This window comes from Ambystoma mexicanum, chromosome 4p (genome assembly GCF_040938575.1).
Source record: "Ambystoma mexicanum isolate Mex_15411 chromosome 4p, UKY_AmexF1_1, whole genome shotgun sequence".
NCBI classification, from domain to species: domain Eukaryota; kingdom Metazoa; phylum Chordata; class Amphibia; order Caudata; family Ambystomatidae; genus Ambystoma; species Ambystoma mexicanum.
The window spans coordinates 381,365,133-381,382,545 of NC_090927.1; the positions used below are offsets into that span (position 1 = coordinate 381,365,133).

The 17,413-nt window shown below is 43.3% G+C and overlaps 1 protein-coding gene across 1 annotated transcript in view; it reads left to right on the plus strand.

The window, feature by feature from the left end:
• LOC138453255 (uncharacterized) overlaps positions 1–17,092 on the plus strand; it is a 452,395-nt gene extending 435,303 nt beyond the window's left edge. Inside the window, exons 21-22 of the mRNA XM_069605925.1 lie at positions 2,747–2,835; positions 16,995–17,092. Coding sequence (XP_069462026.1) covers positions 2,747–2,817 — 71 coding nt within the window. The 3' untranslated portion in view covers positions 2,818–2,835; positions 16,995–17,092. The remainder of the gene's footprint in view (positions 1–2,746; positions 2,836–16,994) is intronic.
• Positions 17,093–17,413: the final 321 nt, after the last annotated feature.

A 17,413-nucleotide genomic window follows, 5' to 3' on the forward strand; every position in this document is an offset into this window, starting at 1 on the left:
CCACCAGAGTACCATGGGTGCCCATCATGGCCCGGCAAAGTGCTGTCACTGCTGCCACAGTGGTAACCAAGGATCTGCGCAGCTTCTGCTCCCACTAAACCGATGAAGCAGAGGGTTGCCAGACAGCAGCACGTCCAGCGAAGTTGAGAAGTGGGTACGTTTTTAATTACTTTTTGTACTTTTGGGAATTTTGGCCCTTTTCCTCCACCAGCTGATTTTTGTCTTCCCCCTCATGGCCGCCATTGTTTAATTTGCCCTACACCCCCCACCATGCACCCTATTTTTACCCAGTCATTTTACCCAGTCATTTATTTGAATTCTATAAAAATCAGTTCTTCCCCCCCCCCACATTAATTCTGGATTCTCATGTTGGCTGCATATTTTCAAAGCTCTAAGGGGTCAGAAAGCCCCCCGTCCTGCATTTCCTGGTCCCCTGGCCTTTTTAATCGCTGCCCCTCGTCCCACAATCACCTACACCGTTCCCCCACCCCTTATTGGCAGTAATCAATGGTGAAAAAAGGAACTAGTGTGACTGCATCCAAAATGGAGGGAGCAGGGCTGGGGGTTACTTTTGGCGAGTGTGGTGTCCAGGATCACAAACTTTGGCTCAAATTGTTGGATTTCAAGGTCTACAGTAATGTCTTAGTTTACTTACAAAAAACACAAATTGCATAATAAAGCCACATGTAAAACATATTGAGCCAAAAGAAACCATTGTGGCTTTAATTTTCACATCCTGAAAGTTAAAACTACTTAACCCAGAATGCAAGCTAATGGCAACCTAAAAAATCAAGTTACCCCACTGTACTTTCAGTGATTTAAGAAATGCAATAAAAGAAGCTGTGTAATTAACAAAGATAGATATGCAGATGCTTTGTCACAAACCTACAGCTCGTTGTTATGATATGGTGTTGCCATAGCTTCAGGTGGGCATTTAGACCACCTTTGGGGTAATGGTTATGCTCCAGTATCCAGGGTATGATGTAGATCATGACAAAGCACTGTTGTCCTTTTAATCAAGAAACCCCTTTAGTTTTCCCATGAGTCAGGAACGTTTCCTTGGTGGTGGTACTCCACCTTGCAGCTGTAGCTTCAGTTTAGCGAGCATGTTCTCCCTTCCTAGTCATGTTCCTCTGCCTTTTGAGGGCTGCTACAACCTGGATGATTAGAGGGGTGGAGTAGGGGCAGTGATGGCTTACTGGAATGCAGCTGGAAGGCTTGCATCTCCTTACTTGACTTTAGTACATGCAGTACATGTTAGCTAATGTTCTGCGCCACCCCTCTTGCACCAATTTGGAAACTCTGTGCAAATGTGGTCATAAAACTGCCGGTGATGTCACCTCCCTAGATTTGGTTACCTAGCCCCCCCCCCACCTCCCTGGGAAATTCATAAGTAGGCTCCCCTGTGCACGAGATACAAAGCATTCGTTTACGAAGTGCCACAGACTTTAATCAGATGGTGCTGTGCAAAATGATTCAAAAAGAGCCACAGTGCAGTTTCTTTTCAAAATGAACACAATAGCATTTTAAACTTCATTGGCTGAAGGAACGGAATGCGTTTTGAACTGCACCATCTGACGTAGTCTGTGTAAGCTAATATCTCAGCTTTGTTTGGACTAGCTGAAAATATGCAATCAAAACCTGCATCTGGTGTGGTTTTTTTTTTTTTTTTTTTTTTTTTTTTTTTAAACTAGACTAATACTGCATTAAACCTTTTTTCCTTGTGCTACACATTTTTCACATTGTCAGTTCAAAGCAATATTCAAAATTCTTGATATACTCAATACCCCACACCCCACCAAAATGGATTGGGCTTGCTCGCCTACTCCCGGGAGCAGGTACCACATCGGGGCCTTGCAACAGTTTCAAATAAAAGGGGCCTGGGGGGGAGGGGGGAGAGAGGGGTCGAGGGGACTAGCAACTGCTCCCATGTTGCTGTTCGCTATCTTTTAACATGGCAATATATTCATTTCTCTATTTTCCTTCTGGGTCTTAAAATGTGCACTTTGCGAATGTCTCTGGTTATTTTGTAGAAGTACTTGCAAAAGTGACTTGTTTCGTTGACTTTTGGATTTTAGTTGCCATATCCAATTCAAGACTGAGCCTGAGCCACGCTGTTTAATTTCGTTCTGGATCCATAAAATACAGACTTGTGCAAAACTATTAATCTTTGGTCAATCAAGACTATGCAATGCGTGCACTCTTGAGCAGTGGCGTCGCTGGGGGGCTGGCCCCCCCCCCTGTGAAACCCTGTGCCCTCCTCATCCCCCCTACCTAAGACGAGCAGTGACCATGTTCTCCCCCTACTTTTGTCTTTGGCCCCCTCTGTGCACCTCCTAAATTTGATTCCTGGCGACGCCACTGCCCTTTGGCCCAAAGTTTGCAGAGTTGCACTTTCAGATTACCAAATCATTGAAAACTAAGAGCACTGACCACATGATGGCAGCAGTGTACCAGAACTGCTGTATAGCCTGCATGTCTCAAGTGGCTTTAGATGTTTAGCACTCATTTTACACTTCAGCTGCCTCGTTTTAGCCCATTGCCAGTCGATCTCTCCAGTCTACCAAATGTCTCCTCAAAATCGAACAGTGCTAACACCAGGGTGGTAACGTCACTTGTAAGTCGCCCGTTGCAGATGCCAATTTAGAAAGTATTCTTGTGTTCCAATGGGAAGCTAATGTAACTATCTGTCAGCATCTTTTCCAGCTGTTAGTGTAACATGTTGTCTTCCATGTTTCTCCTTTAGGCCGCAGCGTGGACGCCCACCTGGATGTGCATGGATATGTTTCTTCGGGCATGGTCCAGATATTGGCATAGAATAAGTGGACGAGACAGGTAATGAGATGCCTTGGATCTGTTAAGTCCCCCCCCCCCCCCCCGACCTGACCACCGGCACCTATACACCTCTGCACGTCCTTCCCATATAGATTTAGCTCTGCGCATCCACACTTGGCCCATAGCATGAGGAGTTTTTACCTTTCCGAGGATGGCACCTTAAGGGAACACTTTTGGTCCCAGAGGAAAGTTTTGCATTTGTTTAAAAAAAAAAATGCTACAGCATACTGTTTGAGTTTAGGCAGTGTACCAGAAGCAAACTCTGCAATACTGGGTTCATGACACAAGGGTTGTTTGGGTGGAGGGAAGAGTTGAAAAACAGTTTAAACTTGTATCCGATGTAGTGAACAGTGACGGCTCTTCACTAAAAAAAGAGATTTCCTTTTAATTTAGGAGCAAAGTCCACCGCCTTTGCTCCTATAATATTCCGGCGTAATTAGTTTGCTTACCCCACAGTAGTAGGAGACCCCTTTTGTCTTGTTAAATTTGGACAGGTGGACATGCGCCTGTTTCTGGTCTTAGTCCCGCCCCTTTTGCTTTGATATAAACTTAATATACATTTCATATACCTTTTATCGGTTTTACATCAAATGTGTATATTTATAGGAAGTTTTTCTAATTTATATTTTTGATAGAAGTGAATATATAAAACCTATATAAAGATGGGAGCAGCGGTCGACTATGTTGTTCAGTCGAGCAACAAGAGTGAAGTGAGCTATGAAGACTGAGGCTATGAATCTAGGGTTTTGCAGAGTGACGCATTGCTGACGTCACACAGCGGTTCCGCCCCAGGGTAATGGGAAGCAGATATACATTTTAAATCAACTTGAGAAGCCCCCAAAGTTTTTGGTAGCAATTTTATTGAACCCCAATATTTTTGTATGCACTTTCATATTCAGAATCCCAATAATAAACCTTTTAACCTAAAGGGCTGGCCCTAAGGCTATGATGATGTGGGGAGGTGCTTACAACCCAGATATATAGCCTTTGTGGTAGTCCTGGGAAACACGGGCAGTCTTTCAGCTTTCCAGGGGCTATTCAGGAAACTATTATGAACAGCTACAGTTACAACTAGGGGGGAAAACACCCTTTGGAAGCCCCGGAGGTTATGACGATTGTCATATTTCTGGTTGTTTTAATTGTTTTATGGTGTACAATAGGTGGAAGATGCCTAGGATTTAATGTTCAACTATGAACCCGACGAGTTTGGGATGACTGATTTTGGAGCAACCAACCACGGCCAATGTGTGCTCCAGGGACACTGAATCTAGGGTTTTGCAGACAGTGATGACGCTGGAGACTGATCTTGGGGTACCTGATGAAAAACCGGGTCCTTTGTGCGGGGGTGAGGGGCGCCATGCTGTAACAAACTATCAAGAATTGTTTGCTGCTCAAACCAACTTGAAAACCCGGTGGATCCTGACACTCGCCTATGTAAGGAATGGGTTTTGCTAATGGAGACCGGTAGAGTGTAAAGAATGCGATTATTCACTGTGCCTGCTGTTCAAAACGAATTGGAAGCCTGGGCTAACAGTCTAAGGAATGTATCTTGCTAATGGTGACCGATACTGACACGCCTGCTCTCTCGTGTTGATATTCGGGGCATACAAGGGTTTACGGCCATAGTGGCTGGGGCGTGTTTAAAATGACACTTTTACAGATGGTGCTACAGACATAAAATTGATGATCCCCAGCAGGATGCTTACGAATGTTTGGAAATATCTTGCACGGATAATTGGCTACGTAAAATGTTACCTGTTGAACCCTAAACGTCTAGTAGATTTGCTGTACTTGATGCAGCTGCTGACCGATGAGGATTGGCGTAGGGACTGAACGTTGCATGTCTAAAACATTATGGGGTATACAATCTGCAAATAACCCCCTTTTCAAAATGAAGCCATTTAGACACGCGTGTTCAGCTGTTAGAAACATCTTTGAGAATACAGTTCCCACGTAGGCTGGGATAAAGGATATTTAATTGAACGGCCAATGGAATGGCTGCTTATCGAGGCAGTGGCGTGCAATGCATCTGTGCAGTAATCGCATGTACTACAGAGCCTATAGCAGGACAGATTGTTCTAGTAGTCTAATGCAAATACATGTTTTAAATGTTAATAAAAATCTGTTCATAAAACCGGGTTGCGGCTTTATTGATCAGTCATGGGTAAAAATGTCTGGCCTGAAGCTGTCAAATATATTATGAAGGTGTGGTTGGTTATGGCGGGGGTTGACCGCCTGGTCCATAAACTGAACGGATGGTGAGGACTCCTCATGGGGAGTGTTCAAGACCTGGCTTTCAGGTGAGGAGGCCTACACACTACACAAGCCGACCCAAAAACATTTGAAACAGTGAATGACCATGGTATTCAACATCGACCAACAATGGCATGCAGATATGGATTTGAGCCAGTTTCACGAAAACAATGCTTTCTGCTATATTTTAGCCATCATTGACGTATCAAAATACACCTATGTTGAGGCTTTAAAGAATGAGGCTGATCACAGCGTGGCGATGGCTTTTTAACCTATATTGAACCCCCGCTAAACTACAGACGGAGGTCCGGTAAGGAGTTTTTAAATAAGCTGCTACAGAATTTTCTAAAGCAACACAGGTTGCATCACTACGTAACCCTCCCAAGTTAAGGCTCTAGATCATTTTATCCAAACCTTTCAAACATGGCTCTGGTGATTTCTCATGGCTAAAAACACCCATAGATATGTGGAGATGTTACCCACTTTTTATAAATGTGTATAGCGTGTATCATAGATCTATTAAAACCACCACTGATGTAACGCTGCAGAATTACCTGGAGATCTGGACAAAACTGTACAACAGAAGATATTTTAAAAATACTTATGCCCCTTTAAAAAGGGGATCCTGTGCAGATCTCAAAACACAAGGCCGTCTTTACAAAGGGATATGAGCAGAACTACACTGACGAGATATTTATTGTAGTAGATGGAGTGACTCAAAGGAGGATATATATATATATATATTTTTATGTTTACAACCAGACGAAGCCCTTTCGGGTGAAACGCGTAGTTGTTTTTGTTCTCTCCTGTGCAACTTGTCCACTATGCTTTACAAATAAAGGATGTTTGATGGAGATCCCTGTTTTCTGACGTGTCTGGATGATTTTTAATGACTAAGGAAGAGTGCCGTCCAAGAAGCGATATTCCGCTTTCTTTTTTCCTTCTCTTTTTATATATATATATATATATATATATATATATATATATATATATATATATATATATATATATATATATATATATATTAAAAAAAAAATTTTTTCATTCGGCTGAGAAATCAACAGTTGGGTGCCTGCCGGATCCCTATAGGCCATAGGTGTGTAACAGGGCGCCATGGAGTCTGCACCTTTCTATATTATGCTCCCCAGCAAAACCACTGCCGAGACCTTCCCAGGGAACAAAATATCCAACTTTACCGTGAAGCTGACCAAACCTGTAAATTTGCAAGGGCAATGGATGGTGGCGCTCACTGATCAGTACACCGGATCGTGGGCCACTTTAGCCCCAGGGGAAGCCCAATTTATCATAAAACCCTCTGAGGCCCAAGTGGTATTACCCAAATATTCAGAACTTGCCAGTCATCAACAAAGCTGTATCAATCATACTTAAGTACAGTGATAGAACGCTACACCTAGACCCGCACCAGCAGAAGGTTTTCATTATTTTTTTAAAATGTCAGGGTCTGGACGCATCGATTGGGTTTTCAATAGTGGGAAGTCTGGAACATTGGGAAGCATGCAGCACATTGGAAGTAAAGAACCGTGGGGGCAATGCCTGTGCAGACATTAACAGGGCGTTTATAGCTTGGTGACTTAAAGCAGTATCGTAGAGTATCAAGGGGTGTGGGATAGTTGCGACCTGTTGCTTAGAACTGTGGAGATTAAAGGAAAAAACCGAGATTGTGAACATTCAACAAAAGCCTGATTACGTCCCCATGTGTAAACCATTTTGACATCAACATACAGATAAGAGACGGGCAGGGGGAGTTTGTATCATTTCAATATGGAAAAATCTGGCAGTGGTTGCATTTCAGACCACTACGGCTGAAAGACTAATAACTACTATAATGGCTGTGATAAACTATGCAGACCATGGGGCCTATATCGAATATTACATGAGCCAGGCCGGTTACGGTGATATGCTTTATTTTAGCGGAACCCCCCATAATGTATGGTGCGTGACTCTGCGCTATCTTTTCAGACACACAATGCCCTTCTTACGTTGTGGCTTTGAATTGGCTAAACCGCATGTGAAAACAGCAGCCACCAATATTGCAAAAGACGTCCTGGGAAGTGAAAACGGTGGTTGCTGAGCGTCTCGCCAACAGAAAGAGGGCCAGGGCAGATCAGGACTTGAGCAGGAGTATTAAGAGGAAGAGGCCAGCGTCCCTAATGCACAGCCCCCCGGAACCCACCAACAAGAGATCAAAAGACTGATGGGGACAGCTGCGTGAAGCAACAGAAGAAACAAGGGTGGTGACATCTTTTAAAGAAAAATGGCCACCTTACACCAAGCCTCCGGGCAATGTGTGAAATCAGAGCTAGATCTCTTCACTGTACGCCCAAGCCAAAGTAGCATTGACTGTTTCTACATGGAGGTCTTGCCTCTGGCAGCTCTATTGCCGCTAGCCCCATAAATCTTTATTTCATAGGTTACAGCAGCATGTCGTTCAGATCTATAAAGGTGGATGAGATCAACATCACGGATACAGCATGAGTGGGCACGATCTCCTACCTGATGACCACCATTTCAACCACATGGGCATGATGTTGGGTGATCGAATGATAACGCAGTGTTAATATGGATGTCTAAAAGGCCTATATAGAGACCCTATTAAATTATGGCCATGATGTCCTGGATAAGAAGCTCTCGGCAGGCCCTTTTTATCGCAACAATGCAGGGAATTTTGAAACCGCTCTGGATGGCGATAACCAGGAGTTTGCAAAGAGCTCTTCACGCCAGAACCAGTAGAGTATTAAATTTACTAGCCTGTATTCTTGCTGACCTTTTCTTCCATGATAACCTAGTGATCAACGGTGCTGACCTTAAAGTGAAACCATCAAGAAACAGAAGCTGTCTGTCTTATTAGCAGTGACGCTGAACAATACAAACTACTCCTATCGGCTAGTTTATTCGTCGAAGTGTCTCACTGACCCTTAGACTGGTGCATACAGAGGCGCTGCAGATATCCAACGTGAAGTATGCTGTGGAGCAAAACACCCTTAAAGTCTTGAGCATTCCTACCAGTAGCCGGGGCACCAGTGAAGATGCATGTTCCTGGGCCAGCTTCCAAAAATGTATCCTGGTTATTGTTGAAATATCGATGACTGGCGCATATGATTGAAATCCCTTTGACGTCAAACACTGTAATGTGAACTATGCAGCGCTGCTTAAGGACAGTGTTGTGATTCCTGCCAAAGCATACGCTCCTAACTTGGGAGTTACGGACATTATGTGGGAAAACGTGGACCTGGTGGCTGTCACAGGGAAGCACATGAGTGATTCACCTGTCTTAATCGCATATGAGTATGCTCTTGGCTATACCCCACTAGCCTCCGCTCTTAGACCCGACAATGCCTCAGCGGGTCATTTCAACCTCCATGAGGGAGGGAAACCTATGTGCTGAAATAAAGTTTGAAAGAAACCGAACCGCCACGCACTCGCCGTTAGTGTGAAGCATTTTCGATAGTGTTCTCCATCAATGCACAAATACATAATTTTTTATATTTAATGGATACTCTTTTGTGTAGGCATAGACCAGCTCAGAAAACATTTCACTGTCTGCCAGTGAGAAGTGTCCCAAGAGCCTACCCTGAAATCTGCCGGTTAGCCTGGTGGTGAACACCGATCCGCAGACCCCTGGTGGAACACATTGGATAGCTTTGTGGTTGGAGGGGTATGTGCTAACTGTTTGATAGTTTGGCGCACTTCCTGCAAGACCCCATGTACACCTGAGATTTAATGGACTATGTGAAAAGCCTCACAAAGTATTAACATGATACCACTGTGCCAGTTCAAGACTCTAAAGCCGTGACCTGTGACCAGCACTGTATATTCTTTGTCAAATGTTTGAATGGAGATTGTTGTCAGCTGTTTCGAAAATGTATTCGAGCAATCTCAATCAAACCAAATTTAAGATGGTACAGGTGTATAGATGTTGCAAAATCAGTGTCTCAAAAGTAAATGCAGCTTGTCTAACCAATGATACACTTATCAATAAATGTTTTAACTTCACCACGTGTCGTACATTTACAACGTAATCAAGAAGCAGTCAGTCTTACGATTTGAAAACATTCATTAATAAAAAATGAGACATACAGAAAGTTAAGGTATACATTCAGACAATGATGGGGTGTGCATGAATCGGATAATCATATAGGGGGTAAAGTCTCCTTAAACCAGCTAGTATTACACCCCTCACCGGGACTGGGGAATGGGTTCTGCTCACAGGTAGTGGTGTTGACGAGTAGTAACAGGGTCACCCGTTTTTTAGCTGCTCCATAGGGCATCGCTGGTTGACATTGCCCACAACGGATGGAAATATTTAAATACGCAACCACCTGCATGAACTCATTCCAGCTGATGGGGCTTTTATTAAACACATGGGGTGTTGGTTCATAACACCCCATACTAGAGCGTGCAGGTTCGTACCCTTACAACCCTGCCTCTGTAAATAAACTCGCCCATATCGGTCCAGCCGGCCACATCTTTTGCAAGTTTCATCTTATGTAGTAATAGCTCCACATTAGGTTTATAGCATTGGCGAAGGGTCAACACGTCTGCTGCAACCAGATCTGGTCCTGGTGGCCTTCACACCTCTAGATTCATCGGGAGGCACGTATAAAGTTAGTTTCTCCCCGCATCGCTGTGTTGGGCGCAGTTGAAGTATTTATGCAAAATATCCATATATAAGGCTGCTTTATCATTTGCCAGTAAATCAGGTCTGTTTAAAACCTCAATTTCTGAGCCGAGACACATGGTGATGACCTTGCGTATAGCCCCATCCACCTGGAGGCGTGGGCTTTTCGGCCTTTCTAACTGCTGGTTGTCCACCAAATAAATGTTACGGGTGTGCTCAATCAGTGACTCCCGAGCGAGCTGGTGATTAGAGGTAGGGCTATGCCTATCAAAGGCGGTTTTCTTTTAGCCCTTGGCGATATTCGCTTATTGACCAGTTTCTTGATGACTTTCTTTTTCAACACTTTGATGGTGTTCTGAGCAAACTCTGAAATAGGCCCTCTAGAATGTCAGAGGCTGCATCTAGAATGGTCTTGCGTTGAGGGATGGCGTATAAAAGCAGTTTGAGCAGCTGTTTCTCCCTATGCGCGTCAAAATGCGAGCAAGCACGACCAGCGACTGACGCTGTAATGCAATTAAGTGAAAACATGAGGTTTGAGGCGTAACAAGTTGTGGTGCGCTCAGCTTCCTCTAGTTATTGGCAGTCCAATGCAGCAGAAAGTGCCAGAAAGACTAAACAAGCGGAATAGATCCCGGATATTAATGATGCAGGTATTCTGACCCGTTATTTGTACCACAAGACAAATCCAGAGTAATTCTGTTAACACTTGCGAACCACATCTTATATACAAGGTCCACCATTATGAATGGTGTATGTAAGCACGCTGCTTAAAACACATTTCGCTATGGAATTCTCCCAAGAATCATTTGCCTTGAGGACAACCGAATCAACACAACGCACCTCGGCTGACAAGAATAAATCACCATTCACACAATTGGATGGCTGGATTGTGTTCAAATAAATTTGAGATTTCATACTAATTCTAAAGAACTGATCATTGGAACATTAAGTCTTCTGCGCTGTACAGCTACACAACACATACTACTTTGCCTGTAATGCAATTAATGTTGTTTTTTAGATGTCTTTTTAGGAATATACACAGAGTGTAACCCCGGTGGAATATATCGGTGGACAATCTGTAATCCTCTAGAGTGGTTGTTTTTAAATCAACCAGGAGATATCCGTAGGGCTTACTGGTAGTGTCTTCAAAAGCCTCCACAAGAAATTGCATTGTGGTGGGCTATAACTGCTATTTTATCCAGGGTGTTTTTAATAACACGAACTACTGTTTAGAATATTGGATCTGTTGCTCTTGCCCTCGTTTAACAAGTTCTGCACGATGTAACAAATGCTTAGATTGTGATGGTGGGAGTATTGATTAATTACTTTTTCTAGCTCTGCGTTCTGGTCCCCTAGGTCATCAAATAGTCCACAATCCTATTCACCATGCTCGGCGGATGTAAACTATTGTCATGGAGACTGTTGGGCATATCCTCTACAAACCTAAGGTGTTTAAAATTCTGTTGCAGGGTTATAACAAATCATGTAAAATGCTGCATCCACCAAAGGGCATCTTGGTGCTAACCTGACAGATAACTGCATTGAGCCTAAGCAATGAACAAAAAGGTCTTCAGAGAGTGGCGACATGACAAATGATTCTCAGTGGCCCACAGCGCCAATTGAAGCAAGTTCCATGCTGACGCTGGTGCCACAGAAAGCACACCCACCTATGCGAGAATGTTTCTCACAAACCTGAATGTTAAAGGATGACTGAGTGGCGCACTATGGGCAACATTTAGATTGTAAGTACTCCACCTCTGACTTATAAGAAGCTCTATGCACAATGCAGAGGGATTTAAATAGGACTCTCTTCTCAATAGCAAGCCAGTGCAGCTGCCAGAGGATGGGCGACATGCATGTGCCAAACGGAGGATGCAACACGACTCTTGCTGCTATATTCTGTCACAGCTGAAGACGGGGGATTAAGTAGGCCAGCTGAGCAAGATAGTGTTATAATAGTCTGTCCCACTCATGACCAGTGATGAAACAACTGGAGTGAGGAAATGTGAGGGATTATAGGGGAGAATCCTGGAAAAGCCCTCAGCTTAAACTGCCTGATTTGGCAGATGCAGGACATTTGAGCTTTCATCAGCAGGGATTCTGAGATTTGAATGCCCAGATCCTTCACCACTGTTATGTGGAGGTCAAATATCCTAAGTGCTGATGGCCAAAAATCAAGCCTCCAACCTAAGCCAGTTGTCTGTCATCCAACCTCCCATGCCTCCAGGCAGCCCTTAAGCTGCATTCACTGTCCGCCTGAGACCAGTCAAGCCGCACGATAATTTGTGTATCAGCATAGGAGTAGCACTGGAAACAAAGGGAGTGGATTAGCCCCACTAATCTGTGGATATACATGTTAAAAGGGATAGGAGACAAAGCAGAGCCATGGGGGACTCAACAGGTTCTGGTTTAGAGCAGAAGGGAGAAAAGAGTGTACGCCCAGACAGAAAAGATTTAAACCAAGCAACACCTTGCCAAACAGGATGGCCTGAGACAGCAGAGTAATTACAGTGGAGTGGTCCACTGTATCAATCAGCTGACCAATCTAACAAAATCGGTGCACCCATTCCACCCTGATCAACAAGGCATGACATGTACAGTACCCTGGCCAGGTCAGAAACAAGATTAAGAGGAATTTAAGAAATCTGAGGATTCAAGAAAACAAAGTGGGCACAAAACCAAAGATTCAAGCAACTTCATAGAGACCGAAATGAGAGGATGGAAATTAGACAGAACTGAGGTATCCAATTAGGGCTTTTTAAGAAGGGGGATTATTAGTGTATGCTTCAGCTGCACAGGAAAAAATCCTGTAGCAAAAGAATCATTAACTGCTTGCATAACCAAAGGGGAAATATCAGAAATTATCTTTAAGGGCATCTAGCATTGTCAAGATTGCATAAAACAGTTAGAACCATATTTTAAATTGCTAGCACACAATTAACAAAGCACTGCGGGGCAACAATCTGCACTTCGCTTGTAGAAGAATAGACCCATTTTGTTTTGTGCCATCTGCATGCAGAATAAAATGAAATGTGCTTACTTGGAAGTACAAACTAATCCGGCACAGAAGCAAGCTTTAGCACATCATCCCCAAACCCATCAAATACGATGTAGTACCCTGGGACTTGCCACCCTTAAACATGTCATCAACTCTAGTGCTTTGTCCCAATAAATCGCAGGTAAACAGTTTGTGCAACATGCGTGATATTTGGCATATACTCAAATACTTGCATCATATAGCATTTAATCAACTTGATTAGCGCTGTGAAGCTAAATCACTGCATTGGGCGAGTGCAAATACGCTGCATCACAAAGGACAGTGTGCCAAAAATGTAGTTGGGGTTTATCGGATGTTTAATGTTTGGAACAGCTATAAGGGCGGGGTCCAAGATTTGCTTGATATCGTGACGGTCTGATATTGTGAGTGGCTGTGTGAGTCTGTCTGTGTGGCAGCGCTATAAACACTTACAAAACCTTTACACATTTTCAACTTCTTCCAAAGTATTGTAGTCGAAATCCCAAACCCACACAAACAGAATCCAGTGCTACCAACATCTGTGCACTATCCTAGTTGACAAGCATAACCACAGCCTTCTAAGTAAACTATATATTTTCAAAAAGCACACAGCTGTTTAAAAAATGCACAGCCTGTCTCTTGGCATGAGTCAAAGGTTAGAAAAAACAATACACAAGTATTGAAATACCCCCAAACTCACCTTTTTTGCTTTTGAAATAACTCTGAATAAACAGCAGGACCAACTTCAAATCAAAAGGCTTTGCAGGGTTACAAGTCCATGATCAAATCCAGCTGAGATGCAAAGTACCCTGCAGAGTTGCAATCAAGTGCCCCAGGTGAATTAGCCAGTGTCTGCAGGGGTGCATCAATCCAGGGCTCCGACACTGGTTGACAGTACCCCACACTGGCGTCAGAATGGTCCTTTTTAAAGGGGTGAAAACGCATTCCTTTTCCTGTCCGGGGTTTGTAACAAATCTTATTTTAGCTGTTTCCTGGGGGCCAGTGCCATTTTTCTTAACAGAAGAACATCATTCTATTACCTAAATACTTGGCAAGAATTAGCGACTGGCGCTGGACCCCAGAAACATCTAAAATTAAGTTCAGCCTGCAGCTGCTTCTTGTGCTGGCCTCCAGTTAAAATAGCCATGCTAACGACTATTGGTTTTAGTTGATAAACATTGTTCATGTGTATTTACACGGGTAGTTTTTTATACAGCTGACACAAACACCCTGTTTTCCCGCGAGCTAAATATAAAGCCAATCTGTGCTTTCTGCTTATGGATAGAATGCCGCTCTGTGTCAGTACATTCCTAGAATTCCCCATGCCTTGTTGTAGATATAAAACCCATGCAGTGTTGACTCGCAGGTGGGTCGCAGAGGGACACATGTATGCCGTGCATGAGATGCTGTAGACCCCTTGGAAACAATAGTTTCTTTTGTACGGGCTCTGGGAAGAACACTTACAAAGTGAACTACTTTTTATTTACACTCCATCAAAGCCAGTTCATTTAAGATTGGTATACATTTCTATATCAAAATTGAAACATTTTTCAAATTATTGCATATACATTTTTATATCCAAAATGTTTTATACATTTATATATAAACCTTTATATTGCAGAATCAACATTTTCCGCTTCCAATAAAGTTTATATAAAATTATTGGGGTTCAATAAAATTGCAATGAAAAACTTTGGGGGGCTTAGCAATTTGATATAAAATGTATATCCGCTTCCTATCACCTGGGGTGGGACCCTCTGTGATGTCACTCTGCAAGACCCTAGATGTTCAGTCCCCCACCTTCAGTGCTCACTTCGCTCACAGCGCTCGACCGAACAAAATCGTCTAGCACTGCTCCAATCTTTATACATTTTATCTAAAATGTATAGTCGCTGATAACAAAACTAATATACATTAGAAAACACTTCCTATAAAATATACATTTGATATCAAATGTATATTAAGTTTATATCAAAGCACATCAAAAGAGGGCAGGACGAAGACCAGAAGAAACAGGGGCGTGTCCACCTGTCAAAATTTAACATGAGCCAAATGGGGCTCCTACTACTCCCCACTACCTCAGAGGTCTTCCTCTGCAGCGTGTTCATCGGGCATTCGCTGCATGCATGGATGGAAATTGTTTCATACAGATTTAAAATCCCTCAATGGCCTTCTACAGCTCTCTTCCAATACATATCCTCCTGTACCTCTGTCTTGGGAATGATTGGCCACAACCGACTGTTAACCAACCTCTTCTCTTGCTGTCCTGGCCACATATTTCCTCGGTCCCTTAATAAAGGGGAGGAGGATTATTCTACCCCTCGTTATGGTGTCTTGGCTTAACAACTCCCCTGCGTCCCCATCACCAACCCTGGCTCACCTCCTACCTTTTACCTCACTTTTCTTGGTTACTTTCTCAAACTTCTTTCACCCCCATTAATTGATGAAAACCAACCATATAATCTTTTCCTCCACCACTTGTATCCAACTGCATGGGACTGACTTCCCATGTCTTGCTCCTTGTACTACATACAAAACAGGTTTGATTTTGGAAGCTGTCCTCTGAACAGTCACTTCGTGGATTCACCAGTGTGAAAGGGGGGATTGATGGTTGCAGCGGCATCACCTGCAGGCAAGATGAGTGGGGGGGGCTGAAATAGTACACTCACAGTACACCAACTGTGCTGAAAGTGCAGATGTGCAGCTCCACAAAACACAAGTAAGGGCAAGGTGCAAACTGGTAACCACTTGAGCACCCCAGCCCCCCGCCCACCTCTGAATGTCTGAGAATCTGCCTACTCCAGTCTTGCCAAAGGCCTGGATTATTCTTTAATTTAAAGCTCCCAGTAGCCTTGCATACTGCATTTCTCCAGAATGGTTGGTTAACTAGGACTGACCCTAGTTTACAGGGGCAAAGTCCTTTTAAAAAAAAAAAAAAAAACTTAAGTGGTGGTACTTGTACCCTTAACTTCAGCCCTGCATGCATGTCTCCACCTTGATCAACTTTTCAACACTAACTTCCTGATTCAAAGTAGCCAAAAACCATTAAGCCTCAATTCACGGAACACCAAAAACACCAGCCTACTGTCCAGTGGCATCCTTTTAGTCTTGTACACATGATTTAACCACCCCCATCCCTGCACACCTTCATAAAATCTCCTTGGAACATGTCCTCTTTTGCCTTCTGAACTCCACATATTTTTTTTGTGTAGCTAAATATTAGTATTGAATTGATCCAGGACTTTGCGCCCCTTGGAGTGGCAGACCAAATACCCTGATCATGAACCACCCATCCTTAAACAAGTACCTTTTTTTCATTGAGGTACTCTCTTGCATGCTTAAAGCAGTGCTTGGGGTCAAGCCCTGTGAAGGTAGAATCCCTATGTTTACTCTGCCAAGAATACCTACATTTACTTGGTCTCTCGTACTCTGATCGTTTGCCGCCATATTTTTAGACTTATGAACTGTTAAATCATTGGCCCCCATTAAAATGCAACAGAATGCAATATCACAAATTCCAACCAGGTCTGTAACTGGGCATGTTAAAGTAAAAAATCTTCCAACATCTGCTATTTCCCTGAGTCCACGACGCGTGCAGAGTGCAAGCTCATGCCATGAACTAGTTCATAATTTTCATGGTTACTGCTGCACTCCTTTTACGATGTCTCCCGCTCTGTGTATGTTCTTGGCATCCTCTTAGCGTGCAGCATCAAGTAACCTTTGTATTCATTTGTTAAATCTTGCTGACAAATCTTTGTACACAGGTTTCATAAAATGTTCCCATCCATCAGTGTATACATGAATTTGTCCTCCATTTCCATTAGACCACGCCTGTCCGCGGACAGAAAAATTATCTGTTTGCAAATTAACATTCTGGAGGGATGATATATGGTAACAAAAATGCAAAATCATTAACTGATTTATTTAAAAATTGTTTTGGCAGGGGGGGTTGTGCAGGGTGGGAAATGGGGTTTGTGTGGGGGGGGTACACCATGTGGTAAGTGTTTGGAAGGGGGTTAGGGAAAACATTTGGGATCTTGCAATCATTAAATGCAGGTCAGTTTCGTCAGAACTGTTTTTAGCCACAGAACCACTTTCTACCCCTGACACGAGTAGCGCTTACTATGGAAGGGCAGTAACTCTGAATTGCTATTTGTAGCTTGTGCTGCATAGTCTGAGGGGCATGTACTGTTGGGGTGGGGCAATAGAGTAATGTGCTGCCAATAATTTCTTTTGTTTTTCCTTCTGCAGCACATTTTGGGCAGAGTCTTCAAGCAAGCTTCTTGGGTCTTTTATTTATGGATGTGCACCCGTTTATTAAAAAATGGAGTGAACCATGTTGTCTCTCAAATTTGTGGTGGTTGTAGTTTTATTTTTGATCTGTGGAAAGTACAGATGCATCTGCTGTGGTTGTGGGCGGCACTACTTTCTAGATGGAAGGTACTGGTATGTGGTTGGAATGGTAGGTTCAGATTTCCAGTACAAATGGCTCTAAAGTTGCCCTGGCTGCACCTGTCCCGGAAATGGAGTGGTGCAGCCAGTGAATGTCCTATACATGTACTAGATGGTCTCGATGTATGTTCCCTTTGTCGTGATAAGTGTTTACGTATATAATGCGATGTATTGAAACATGAGTGCATCCGTCATGTCTCAGGAGGATAGCTCAGCAG